General features: G+C 50.1%; 1 protein-coding gene across 2 annotated transcripts in view; it reads right to left on the bottom strand.

Moving 5' to 3' along the window:
• Wls (Wnt ligand secretion mediator) overlaps nt 1-11,498 on the bottom strand; it is an 88,971-nt gene extending 77,473 nt beyond the window's left edge. The window contains exon 1 of one of the 2 annotated variants that reach the window (XM_004841469.4): nt 11,187-11,498. In XM_004841469.4, coding sequence (XP_004841526.1) covers nt 11,187-11,292 — 106 coding nt within the window. In that variant the 5' untranslated portion in view covers nt 11,293-11,498. The remainder of the gene's footprint in view (nt 1-11,186) is intronic. The other variant, XM_021255559.2, reaches the window with a different exon arrangement.
• Between the last annotated feature and the right edge of the window lie 2,097 nt (nt 11,499-13,595).

The raw sequence follows: 13,595 nt of genomic DNA on the forward strand, positions 1-13,595 counted from the left end.
ACATGTATACTGACCCTAGCTTTGTTAAGATCCCAAGCTGCCCATGCTTCCCCCAAACTCCTCCAACGACTCTTTCTTTCCCTTTTACCACAAGTGGGTGGGGTGGGGGAACAGGGAAATGGAGGGATTCTTTTGACATCTGTAAAAATAGAAACAAATGCTAATTAAAAGCTGACCTTAGTCCCCTTTTAGTTAAAAAAAAAAACACAAAATTAAAAATTATTCTGCTGTGGGTTTTCCCCTCTATTACCTAGAAACACCATATGCTCTGTTTGGGCACAAAGAATGAGCCAGGGATCTAACCTAGCATGCTCAAGGACCTGTACATTCAGGGCAGAGGAGTGAATAAAGGACCCCAGTGCCTGTCACAGCCAGCCCCTGCCCCAAGCATTTCTGGAGAAGCTGATCTTTCTAAGTACGGATGGACATGGGGCCCACGGGCGCAGTCGAAGTCTGCGCAAAGCCGCAGCACAAATCTTATCTACGTCTCCCCTAGGCAGGCATGCAGGGGCAAAAGGTAGAGCTGGGTTCCTGCGAGCCAGAACTAGCTAGAGAGAACAGAGAAGGAAAGGAATGTGGGCCGAGTCTCTTCCACACTGCAGGGATTCATTCCACTCTGGGGCGAGTCCCCACCGAAGGCTCGCAGAGGAAGCAGAGGGAAAGGACCTGCACCCCGAAAGGCTGCTCTGCTTTGGGAGAGAGCTGGAGGTAACAATGTGGAACCCAGCTTTTTGGTTGTGATGTCCTAAAGGCGAGCATGCTAAGCGGAGACTTATATATCCAGGCTCATTTCGGCTACATTAGATGATGCCCAGAAAGCAGTCCCTTGTGACTGCTGAGGTTTAAAAAAAAAGAAAAACAGAGGGGAGGAATCCACGGTTAAGATACTTGCACACACACACACACACACACACATGAATTGCTGGCACTCTCAACATTTTAAGGCCGACTTTGGCAATGTGGATTTCTGTTTGCAATTAGCTTCAGAGTGAAGCAATGGTAATGACAGAGGAGGAGGTGATTTTGTGGCTTCTCGAGCATGTAAATCGGCCCCCAGAATGTGGGGCCATGTGACTTTTCTCCCTGAAACGCCAGACTTCAGGGTTAGGCCTGACACAGCCATCATCCCAGTCAAGGAAGCCTCTGACCGACAAAGGCCTAACACTAAACCAGGGGCTGCCTTTGGGTTGGACAAGCAAGGACCACACTGCATAGTTGTTTGGTTTGTTTTGTTAAAGAGTTTTAAATTTACAGCATTTCCCCAAGCTGAAGGAAGGGAATGCACCACACCCTGAGCAATCAAGGAAGGAATTCAAGTTTGTTTCTGGTTTCTAAATTCCACAGTGTTATTTAAACTCCACATAGGACAAAAAAAACACTGTCTGTAATTCTGTTGTTCCATAAATGATTAGCTAAATTTACTAAGAATGCAAAAAGGCAAGAGAGGAAGACAGAGTTACTGCAATTGTTTTTTCAAGTACTGTACCAGCGAAGTTCATCAAGCGGTAAGAAGCACAAGTTGGAAACTTTCTGCACATTAACTCTGTGACTGCCTGAGACAGAGGAGTCCCTCCATCTTCCCGGCGAAACTCAGAAGGAAATAAGCCTTCTGAGCACTGACTGGACTCTCACTAGGCTGGGACAGCTCCAGGCCTTTCATCTTTACAATCCAACAAGGTCTGCAGCTGCCTTCAGGCACAAGACCGCCACTACGCTGCTGCGTACATGAGGTGGCCCCAGGGAGCGCCAGTTATCAGATTGGCCCATAAAGCACTGGCCCCTCTCAAGGGGTTCTGGGGTTCCACACTCCTGCACGTTCTCATTCTGGTTAGACTTTTAATCGATTTCTCGTCTCTCTCCTCCTGTGACTGCAGTCCTGGTTCCCTCGGCTGCCAGCAAGTTGCTCTGGCAAATTGTCCCAACTGAACAGTGGGGACATGGACAATGGCCTGAATACGCTTTATGAAAACTGTGTGCAAAGCAACAGTAATGGATCAAGTGAGCAGAGGAAGTCTCTCGGGAGTGAAGTGTGTGTGCATTTGGAGAATGATCTGGACTTGTGTTATTTACCAGTCCTCAGTAACAGTATTGGTGCTTTCCATTTCGGGAAAGGCTCATAAGGAGCTGTTCAGGCACAACACAGCAGTACTATCAGAAAGCAGGGTGCTGTCCCCAAACTTTCCAGCCCAGAACTAGTAGTGCTTTGGGACATTCCCATTCCTTCTGCCTCCATAGACTCATGAATCTGAAGGGGACCCAAGGACAGAAAGGAATAGACAATAATGTAGGCTCCAAGAGCAGAAAGGACAGAGAAAGGGAAAGCACAAGAGATGGAGAGGGGTTGAGCAGGTGGTGTCAACGAAAAGTGCCTTAGAAACCGCATCTCTGGTGTGCCTGGCTCACCAACAGGGCCCAACAGGTGCCAAGCCCTCGAGGGAGTGGACTCCAGGGATATTCAATCCTTGCAGCAATTAAGCCTTTGTGCCTTGAGGTCATGGAGTCCACACCTGGCCTTCGGAGTCCCAGCAAGACTGTCCCCACCATAGGATGCTCCTTGGGTACCAGGAGCTCTGGGGTCAGGCAGGATTAAGGAGCAGTGAATCAGCCCCTATTTGCTTTCATGGGCTTGGCCTTATTAATCCAGGGAGGAGAAGGAGGAGAAAGGGGAGGGGGGGAGAGGGGAGGGGAGGGGGAGGGAAAGAAGAAGAAGAAGAGGAGGAGGAGGAGGAGGAGGAGGAGGAAGAAGAAGAGGAGGAGGAGGAGGAAGAAGAAGAAGAAGAAGAGGAGGAGGAGGAAGGAGAAGAGGAAGAAGAAGGAGAAGAAGAAGAAGACAGAGTTAACCATTTTTAGACCAATAACCTCCTTTCTAAAGAAAAATCATAATGCCTTGACAAAACAAATGTAGGGACTTGGCCTTTCCCTTCAGTTACCTCTGCTTTCTTGGAAATGTGTCTGTGTGGATAAGCCCCTGAGCTAACCCAGGGAATAAACCAGAAACTTAAGAAGCCCCTGTAATTTGCGTGGGCCAGCGGGGTAAAAAAGAAAAAAGAAAAGAATACCACTTTGCCAAGGGATATTAAGAGAATGGAGTAAGAAAGAAAAAGAGGGAGCGGAACGTTGCACTTGAAGGTCCAGGATTGAACCAGGCACAGTGAGCGGAAATGCTTGCTCCACTGGGGTTGGGATACGGCACCAAAAATAGGTTTCGGAAATCCAAGTTGTGTCCTGAAAGATGGACTCGTGTGTTTACAGATGCCTTACTTGTCCTTTCCTGAGCTCATCATCTATCCTGTCTCCCGGTTCTCATCTCCACTTTGCCTTTCCTTCAACAGCTGTGCTCAGGACACTACAGCCAAGTGAGCTGTAGGTCTGCCACTGTGACACACTTCCTGTGCAGCACAGAGCCACCTTCTCCTGTGTGCAGCACCATCTCTGGGGACAGATGGCTGGTCGGCCCGTGTTCTCAGGACCAGCCCTCCCCCACAGGGCAGTGAGCACCGGACCACCCTTCCCATCTCATCTCAGGGTGAGGCTTACTGTGTGCTCCGAGTGGGTATTGCTGGCTCAGGAAGTAACTAGGTCAGTGATCATCATCACAGGGGCCCTTGGTTTGGGGAAGGAGCAGAAGCAGGACCAGCTTTCATCTCCTGTGTAATCTGCATGGAATCAGCTTCATCACACTCACCCCTTTGTTCCCCATAGAAATGGAAGGAACAATGGCGCTAGGCTTAGGAGTTCGGCTTAGGATTCCCTCGAGGCTCAAGGGTCACTTCAGAAAAGTCCCTTAAGGAAGCCTGAGATTCATCTGAAAATCTGAGAGAGGAGCCATCACTGCCCCTCGGGCTCTTACAAACACTGAGTGGGTCGCTATGCGGAAACACCTTGCAAGTCACCCCTTGAGAGCAGCAGTCACCCCTTGTTCCTGGCCAGACGTCAGCCTGCTCTGGTCCCTGCAAGGTTTCCTTAGAGGCGGGGTGTGAGGACAGTACAGTGCAGCAGGTGGTAAGAAAACCTGAAAGAACATCATTAGTTTTGAATTCTAAAACACGACCTCTTCTTTTCTGTAACTTATCCATCTTTTTAGATTAGTCCTTCCAGAAAAGAGCAAATTTTGTAATCTTTGAGAATTCCAATGCCTCCTGCTCTACCTCTCCATGCCCAGCCCTATCAGGAACTTTGTCCCTAGAACTGGTGCTGTTTGGTTATTTAGGCCACATCACAAAGCCTCAAGATGAGACCCATGTGGACAAGACACAGTTGCTTCACAAGTCAAGGTTCTGTCTCTCAGTGTCTCAGCAAAACTGAATGTTGCGAATCTTTCAGTAGAGAAAATCTATCAGCACCACCCCCCACTCCCCCCAAAAAACTGCAAAAATGTAGTCCAAAGGCCAAAATTTATGGTGTCAGCATTAGCGGTGCTTCTAGTTCAGAACCCTTACACTGGCATGCATAGGTGTGGACATACATGGACTCTGCAACTTTGGGCACCAAGCTTCTCCCTTAACTGCTCTTAATCACAGCCGATCCCCACCCTCTAAAGTCCTCGCCAGCCTCAGCCGATTCCTGAGAGAAAGTCCAGCTTTACCATATAACTACACAAATATGTTAAAACCACTAGCTCGGAAGATGGAATCCAACCATCTTCCTCAGAGCAGCAGGATCTCAAACACTTCATAGCTAATGAAATTGTCTGCTCAGACACCAGGTGATTCACACACTCAGGGACCAGTTAGGACTCGTAAGGAGTTGGCTGGACCAGCATCAGCACCTGCAAGATGCCTCCCTGTCCCCAGTGAGGGCAGCTCTGGCTTTGGTGTGTATGGATGGGCTCCATGATACCACACTGAGTGCTTGCTCTTTGCATTCATAATCCGATGATTAAAAACATGAAATAGGGTCCATCTGGAGCATTCCTCATTGTCTCTCTGCTCTGAAACCATTTCTACTCAGGCCTAGAAGTCACGGTCCGAGGAGAGAAGGGGAGGATCACTCAGTGGTTGGTGGTGATGTCAGCCTGGCTGAGCTGAGGTCCAGTGTGGTGGATGAACTACTGGTCAGCTTGGAGCCCAGCTGAACTGAGTCAGCGTGGTCTGGGCCTGGAACACCCACCTGTGGATTGCTGCCAACAGCATAAAGAGAGAACTGGAGGGGAAGATCGTTGGCTCTTGATTTTCTTGGAGAAGCTTGCCGCGGCTGGTTTTCCAGATGCAAACTCGGCTGTTCTCATTGAGGGAGCTTGGGTCCTCACCATTGCTGGGACAGCTGCTGTTCTACTCAGGGGAGCCCTGGTCATCACCGTGAGCATCGCTTCCGGGCTCCAGTGCAGATCCCTCGGCCTGGTGGTGCAGACCCTTCACCCCACTGGCACAGGCTTTCTGGCTTCCACCCCTGGCCCTTGGGGCTCCCAGTGCAGATCCTCGACAGGGACTTGCATGAGACATTGCTGTGGGTCCTAGGCCTTCAGCTGGACTTGTGCGGGACATCGCCATGGGATCCAGGCCCTCGGCTGGACTCTTCGGGTCTCTCTCATGTGGACAGATCTCCCACACTCCTCTGCATTTGACTTTTTGGGTGAATAGTATAAAATAGCCCTATAAATTATGTGTCCTGTATTAAATTATTCCCTTGCAAACCCTGATTACAACACCCACCTTTGACCTCAACTAAACGAGGTAACCTTGGGGAACTTTACTAGATCTTTCTGTACCTTGGTTTACTTACATAGTACAATGGACATAAAAATGCCTATGACAAGGATTTTTGTGGAATAATCTGGATGATATTAGATTATCTGGCATACAATGTAAATTTAATGCATGTTAGACATTATATTACTTTATCCATATATTTATTGCAAGATGAAATATTAACATAAGATTTGATGGTCTAATTAGCAGGTTATCTAATTTCATGTAGTTGCAAATTCCAAGTAAATAAGTGAAAATTACCTTGATGCTAGAAAATATCATACGAAATCTTTTGCTGGTAAACTTGGATGAAGAGGAGCTTTTGTCTGCAAGGTGTGATGGTGCACACTTAGAATCCCAGCTTTCTTGAGAGAGGCTGAGGCGGGAGGATCACAAGTTTGAGTCTTGCCTAGGCAATTTAGCAAAATTCTGTCTCAAAATAAAATATAAAAAGGGCTGGGGATGTAGGGATGTAGCTCAGTAATAGAGTGCCCTCCATTTGATCACCAACGCTGCCCCAAAAGGGAGCGGGTTCCTTAGCTGATTCAGCCCTAAGTCTTCTCTGTACTAACCCCTCCCTCTGCCTGCAGTGTCCACCTGTACCCATCCTGAGCACACAGTAGGCCCAAATAAATGCAAATTAGGTAAATGGTACAAAGCCCTTCGTACAATCTCAACAAATTCTAAATCTCCGTAGAAACACCTGTATAAGGAAAACAAGGTAAGACCCTTCCCTCAGACTATATGGATTTTTTATTTTAAATTTAAAGGTCAAGTTAAAGTGTCAATGATGCCAGATGTGGTGGCACATGCCTGTAATCCCAATATGTGGGAGACTGAGGCAGGAGGATTCTTGTGATTTTGAGGGGCTACATAGTGAGTTCAAGACCAGCCTGAACTACATGGGAGACCCTATCACAAAACAAACAAAAGAGAAAACAAAACGTGTCAATGAGATACTGAAAGGTTTTAAATCTAGACCTGGATTCCAAGCAGGGGAACTAAAACCCTCTCAAAGCTACAGATGATACTGTTCTTCAAGGAAATGTTTCCACTTCTGCTAGGGAAAGGGAGGCTTCCGGGAGAAGGCTGGACAGGCTGCCCAGAAGGAACAATCAGATGAGCAAGAGATCAGAGATTAGAGACTGTTGCCACAAGCGTGATTTCCTTGCAATAACCAAGTAGACAGCTCAGCTTTTTAAAAGTCTAAAAACGTTATTTCAATTTGTAAAACGAAATCACCAGTCATTTAGAGCCAAGTTTTTCAGGTGGCACAGTCCTCCTACAAACCACGGTAGATAACAAAGAGAAAAAATGGCATGGTTTAGTTAGACACGAAATTTTACACAATGAGAAAGACGCACTGGAAATCAGGCACTAACATCAACCAAAACCCAATTAACTAGTGTATTTCTAGATTTCCACTAGATAGCCAAATACTGCAGCATTACAAATATTACAACACAGACATGTTAAAATATAATATAGGCAACAAGCTTAAAATCGAACGTATTGGGAAATAAATACATACTCTGCATGAATTGTAATTTTATTTAATTTCTTAAAATTCTGCAACTTTCAAATAAACAACAGCAGCAGAAACAAGCTCCCATTTGAATGGGCCACAATCGAGACCATCAATAGTTTCTATGTAACAACAGCAACAGATCGAGTATGTGCTGTATCTTTGAAGGTGAAGGGAGATAAATCCGTGTACCACTTGAAAAAAAGGTTATAGGTGTATGTGTATGTTTGTCTTACGCACACCGCATTCTCAGCATTAAAAAAAGAGGCTACTCACGTGAGCTTTTGAAAGAATCAGTGAGCATTCCTGAAGAAATCATGATGGATGGTTTGTTGATATTTGTTTGGAATATTCTCATTTATGGGTGCACTCAATACAACAATTCTCTATTTATCTACTCCCGATCTTCATACCCTAAACAGTTTTGGAACAGGTGCGGGAAATGATCTGCTTTTTCAACCATTATATCCCCTAGACGTGACTAATTTGAAGCTGAAAAATTGCACATAATGGGCCAGGGACTGAAGTTCAGGATTTTCAGGTTGCTGTAGTCACGGGGCTGCAGCTGCCTCTTCCTGAACTCAGTTCACCAAACGTGACATCAAAGGAAAATTATTTTTAAATTTTTCTGCACGCTTCTTTTTAAGGAGGATAAAGATTAAGTTATATCTTTTGAAAATATATTCTTTTCCTCCAGGGGCTCTTAAATTTTAAAATGAATGCTAAATACTAAAGAAGCTAGCTACTTATGCTTTCTGTGTCTGTAAGGAAACAATCAGATGCCTAATTTTATTGTTGCTCAAAGTTTTTTTTATAAAAGCATGATAGAAATCACTGAACTTATAAATATTCCAAGTTCTATTATATAAACTTCCAGAGCCTTTTTTTGGTAAAATCCCATTAAAGGTTTAGCAGCATATAGATACTGCACAAGAAAGGCAAACACACAAAGTAAACAACAAACAAACAAACAAACAGTCAAACTTAGTAGAAAGGCTATTGGGGTTGGAGGGACTTAAGTTGGCTGAACCAAAACTCCAGCTCTCTTATTTGCTTTTATGGCTAACATTTTTTGTACCAAGTCCAGAAACTGCAACCAAATATCATATAAAACTGAGAGCTAGAAGGATTATACATCTGGCTCTGAAAGGGCCCTTAACCTCACCTACCCACAGCGAGGAGACAAGCCCACTGCTTTGGCCCCTCTGGGGCTCCTGGCCTGCCACAATTGTCCTGTGTGGTGGCTGTGTGGGGGGCACCCTGTGAGGTGCTTAAACCCTCCAGGCCAGGAGCTCTGCAGTCTGGATCCTCCATCCTTAGGCTGCCAAGTCTTCCTTCCTCAGACAGTGATTAAAAAGAGCCATGGCCGGTTGGCATGAACCTTTCCTTCTCTCACTGGGCCTGCTGCAGTCTCACGGGACACCTGGGCCCCTAAGTAGCAGCAGCGTTGGGCAGTGAGTTCTGTTCTGGCTTAGGGGGCAGAGGGGTTGTCTCCTAAACTTCACCTTGACTTTTCTGGCTCATAAATTCTTCTTTCCACTATGGATCCCACTTTGCTGAAGTTCTGCCCTTTGCTCAGATTCATTTACTTTCCAGTTTAGGGTAGTTGGGTGGGAAAACTTTATCACTTACCTTCTTTTAAGATTCCTTTCCCATATTTGGGGGTCCTGTAGGGTCCTAAGTTCCTAGATTTGTTTAAGAGCCAAAAAAAATTACTCTCCAGGGGGAAGATGGAAAGGCTAAGGCACGACTCAATAGGGGCTCATTCTAGTGCCTCTAGTTTGGAAACTAGAACTGGGGACATAACCTTTGTAGCAAGAGAGGAGGAGGAAACATAAGCAGTAAACTTATACCGCACAATTTCCCCTCGAGGAGTAATATACACAGATACTTTTCTTCTCCAAGGGAAGTTGGATTTAAACAGTTTATTAATGAGGAGGACCTGCCATTGACTTTGAGGTTTCTTGTATGCTCACTAACCAAGTTCTATGGGAAAACAACCCTTGACACTATGTACTCCAGACAAAAACTCTGCTTTGAACAAACAACTCTTCCAACCGGAAAGCACCTCCAATGGCCGACAGCCCCGGGCAGGACTCCTTGGACCGTCTCCTCATCAGTAATAAGATCCCCGAAAGCCTGTACTTCCAGAAACGCCCTAGGAACCTACAGCACGGTTAAAGAGCTCTCCAAACCCAGGAGAGCAGCTTCAGCAAAAGAAAAAGAAGGGCACACCAACAAACGCCAGGGAACTGTGTGTAATGGGTCACTGCTTGTGCAAAAACCTCAAAGAGGATGAAGGTCAGACAGGGATAATAGGCCAATTTAATTCTGAAAGCACAAGGTGCAAGAAATTTTAATTATGGTCTGCCACTGAAATCACACAAGATCCAATGGCATCTAACTGCAACTGCTCATCAAGCCAGACAAGAGGTGTAATTGTAACCGCTGCATAATCACTGCGAGGGCGCAGAAGGCTGCCCTGGGCTCCCAGCAGAGGAGGTATTAAGAGCCTCCTCGAAAAATCCAATACATGGAAACATGGAGATTGTACTTAGCTAAAAAGGCTTTCTGCACACAAAAGCCAAACCAGGGTGCGTGTGTGTGTGTGTGTGTGTGTGTGTGCGCGCGCGCGCGCGCGTGTGCATCGAGGGCGAGGGTTGCAGAAATAAAAAGATGAAGCTGTTTGGGCCACACTGAGGACAGGAGTGTGAGAACTGCGCTCTCTCTGCCTTGGGGACGCACGCCCACAGAAAGGCGCGATCTCCCGCGGAACTCCACTCCTCCATGGAGCTGGACGCACTCTCCTTTGTCTGAAACAATTAGCTCCAAGTTACAATGATTACCAGCGCCAGGCTCTCCGGAACGTTGTTCCCCCACCAGACCCAGGTCTGGAGACAAAACGCCACGCACACAGCCTGAGGTGCCCACGCCGTGCAGCGCTGGCCGCGCGGCTCCCCAGGGGTCGCGCGCGGGGCCCCATCCGCGCCTCCTCCACTGCGCAAAGTTCGCGGGGCCTGGAAGGAGGCGGCCGAGCCTCCCTCTGCGCCGCTGCGAAGTTGGCGCTGAAGTTCGTGCCGGGACGTCCCGACTGTGCAGGGGAAGGGCCGCGAGCGAGCGCGGGCCGGGCGGGAGGACGGATGCAGTTGGAGAGGCAGCGGGGGAAGCCGGTTCTCCAGAGTGGACGGTGCGGAGCTGCGAGTTCCGAGGTCCCGGGGCGCGCGCCACCGGGGGTCTCCCAGGGTGGGCGCCGTCGCCCGGGGCTCCAGAGCTGTCACCTGCGCGGGACCCCGGGCTCCAGACTCGCCGGCTCCGGGGCTCTAAGAAGTGGAGGCTGGGACAGCGGGCCTAAGCAGCACCTTTCGGGGGCCGCTTTTCCCTCCGATTCCCCAACTCCGCGGGGCGCCGAGGACACCACACCCACCCCGCCCACGCCACCCCCAGCCCTCAGCCTCGATCAGTGCTCCGAGGTCCCCCAGGGCGCCCGAGAGCACCCGGAGGCTGGGACCCCGAGTGCGAGCCGTCACCCCGGGCAGGGGCTTTCGCGCGTGCAGAGCCCCGGTGCGCTCCAGGCGCAGCTCCCCACTCCCCCGTTGTTCTCCTAAAGTCCACTGCGCTGCCCTCCGGGAGCGGACGCGAAGGGAGCTAGAGCAAAGCGGGAGGGGCGGGAAAAGCGGGGCCGGGGGTGGGGGGAGCGACAACTTCGTGAGCGGCGCTGCCTCGCGCGACGTCGCCACGCTTCGGGTCCCGCCCGCCGCCCCCTCCGGCCTCTCAAGTGGATACTGAAACTAGGCCAAAACTTTTCCCCTCCTTTTCTCTCGGCCACTAGACTGGATTGTGTCCCACGGAGCCCCATGGAGCTCTGCTTTCTTCGGCACAATAGCCGGGCTAATTAGATCATAGGAGCGAGGCAGTGATACTGTAGCAACTCGCCCGGGCGGCGAGGGGCCCGGAAAGTTCCGTCCCGCACTCACCGACCAAGCCCCCCACCAGGAAGGCGGCGACCTGGAGCGCCAGCAGGATCCCGCCGACCACGCACAGCTTCTTGGTGCTCATGTTCTCTATAATTGCCCCAGCCATTGCTGCGCGGCCCCTCTCCTCCGATTTTACTCAGGTCCCGGCTCCCGGCTCCTCGCGCTTGGGGCTCTGGGCGCGTCCTGCGCTCCCTCCGCGCGCCGCGCCGCCCTCGCCCCTTGCCGGGCGCCGCCGCAAACTTCCCGGGACGCGGGCGCCGCTCGGATCGCGCCCCGGGGCCGCAGCTGTGGTTGTGGCCGCTCCGCCGCCGCGGACGCTGGAAGGAGCGGGGAGCGGATCACATGACGCCGCCTCCTCCCTTCCTCCCTCCCTCCCTCGCGCCTCCTCCCTCCTCCCGGCCTCGCTCCCCGCCTCTGCCCCTCGCGCGCCGGTGGGGACCGCGGCCCGGTCCGGCCTGCAGCCCCCTCGCCGGCCGGCGACCTCGGGGTGCGCTGTTCTGCGGTCGCGGCCAAGCAGGCTCCCCGCGCCCGGCCTCTCCGGGGTTCCCTCTCCCGGCTCCCCGAGTGCCCGGTTTCTCTCCCTGACCGCGCGGAGACCTTTAACTTACGCGTTGACTTTGGAAAACGATCCCCACCCCCAGCTGCTAGAACTCTCTTTAGGAAAGAGCAGGCGAATTTTTAAAAGGAAATTGGGAGGTGCTAAGTCGAAGCACGGGGATGCGGAGTGAAGTCGCAGCCCCGCTTCCCTCTTCGAGGTCCGGGCCTCGGCCTGGGCGAGCAGAGAGCAGAGCGGGGCGCAAACCCGGCTGCTCCGCTGCTCGCCCCTTGCGGGACCCCGCTCGGCTCAATCGACCTCTTTCCTTGCTCCACCTCCGGGCCTCCAGGCCTTGACTCAGGTTATCGCTTTAAGAAAAAAAAATTAAAATAAAAAATGTTTGACCCCCACACAGTTCTAAACTTAAGTGGAACGCCACATCGTCCAAAAATCCCGTCTCCAGGCAGTATCTATGGAAACCCTGTGTTGACACTGTCACCTCCTGTTCTCAGGACGTGTGTGTACACACTTGTCCCTACCACTGAGCTGTAAATCCCGCGGGGACAGGGACCGAGCTGTAGTCACGACCGCACCCCGGTGTGGCCTGGAACCTGCATAACTTGGGGGGCTGCACCGACAGCGAAGGGGAAAGCAGCCCCGGACCTTCTGCATTTCAAAAGCCTACAGGGCCTTGGTCGGTTCAGAGGGCACGCATATTAAGTTGGAATAATGTTTGTCGGCTCTTTGTGAAGATAGATTTAAACATAACTGCCAGGGAAGGGGATGGGGTGAGGGACGTGAGAGATTTCCTGCTCTATGAAGCCTAAATTCCTGGGCCTGATTTTTCCGTATTTCTTAACTTACGTTACCCAGTGGGCTTGGTAGTGCCTGTCGCCAGCGCAGTTTCCACTTCTGCCCTGTACCTGATTCTCAGCCCTCCTCCAGCTCAGGCCCTTCCCTGCCCAGGCCCTGTCCCAAGCGCTCCCGCTCTTGGCTCTCCTTCCTCCAGCGATTTCATTGCCCTATAGAAGCCACGAGGTTGCACTTCATAGGACGACCTGTCCCTTTCTAGTCCTCCTTATAGAAGCCCCAGCTTCTATGTATATAAAACCTTATCCACTTGGCCCCTACAGTTCTTAACAGTTCTGGGGTTAGACCTGCTATTTATTCATTCTTCCACTCAGCCCTTTACCCAGCAGACTCCTGAGCATGTCCCAGGCTTCCTCCCTAAGCACGAGAGGACTCCAGAATGCCAAGGCATCTGTCGCTGCCCCGAAAGCACTCCGGCTAGTGGCCCTGCAGTGGACGGGTTGATCTGTGTACTTTGGACAACACCAGGTACTCTTAGAAGCCAAGCCGACAGGATTGTCGTCCACACAGGTGGACTATTATGGGTTATGCATCTTCCTTCTTTACCTCTCCAAAGGTGAATATCATCTACCTAGCTACCTACCTACCTGCCTACCTGACAGAGGTAAGCTCCGGGAAATCATAACACAGAATCCACTGTCCCCTCCTGACCTCTGGGGTTGGCTAACTCCACATTCTGTGTTCTTATCTCAGCAAGCTGCTCATTTCACACATTTGAATAGTAGTGGTGCTTTTCAGCCAGAACTTCTTTTTTAATACCAACAGATTTTTAAAGTAAGGTTGGAGGGCTGCACGTGTAGCTCAATGATATAGCACATGCTTAGCATGCATGAGGTCCTGGGTTCAAGTCCTAGCACACACACACGCGACATGGAGTTGATTGAATTCAATATATGTATTTACTGTCCATTTTATATTGCATTTCAACAAGAGAAAAGCCTAACAAACTTATTTAACCAACATGTTAGTGACACGAAAGCCTTCAAAGGGAAGAGGCCAAGGTA

The sequence above is a fragment of the Heterocephalus glaber genome, unplaced genomic scaffold (assembly GCF_053883595.1).
Source record: "Heterocephalus glaber isolate CG9 unplaced genomic scaffold, H.glaber_assembly_v1.0 deba00001442, whole genome shotgun sequence".
NCBI classification, from domain to species: domain Eukaryota; kingdom Metazoa; phylum Chordata; class Mammalia; order Rodentia; family Bathyergidae; genus Heterocephalus; species Heterocephalus glaber.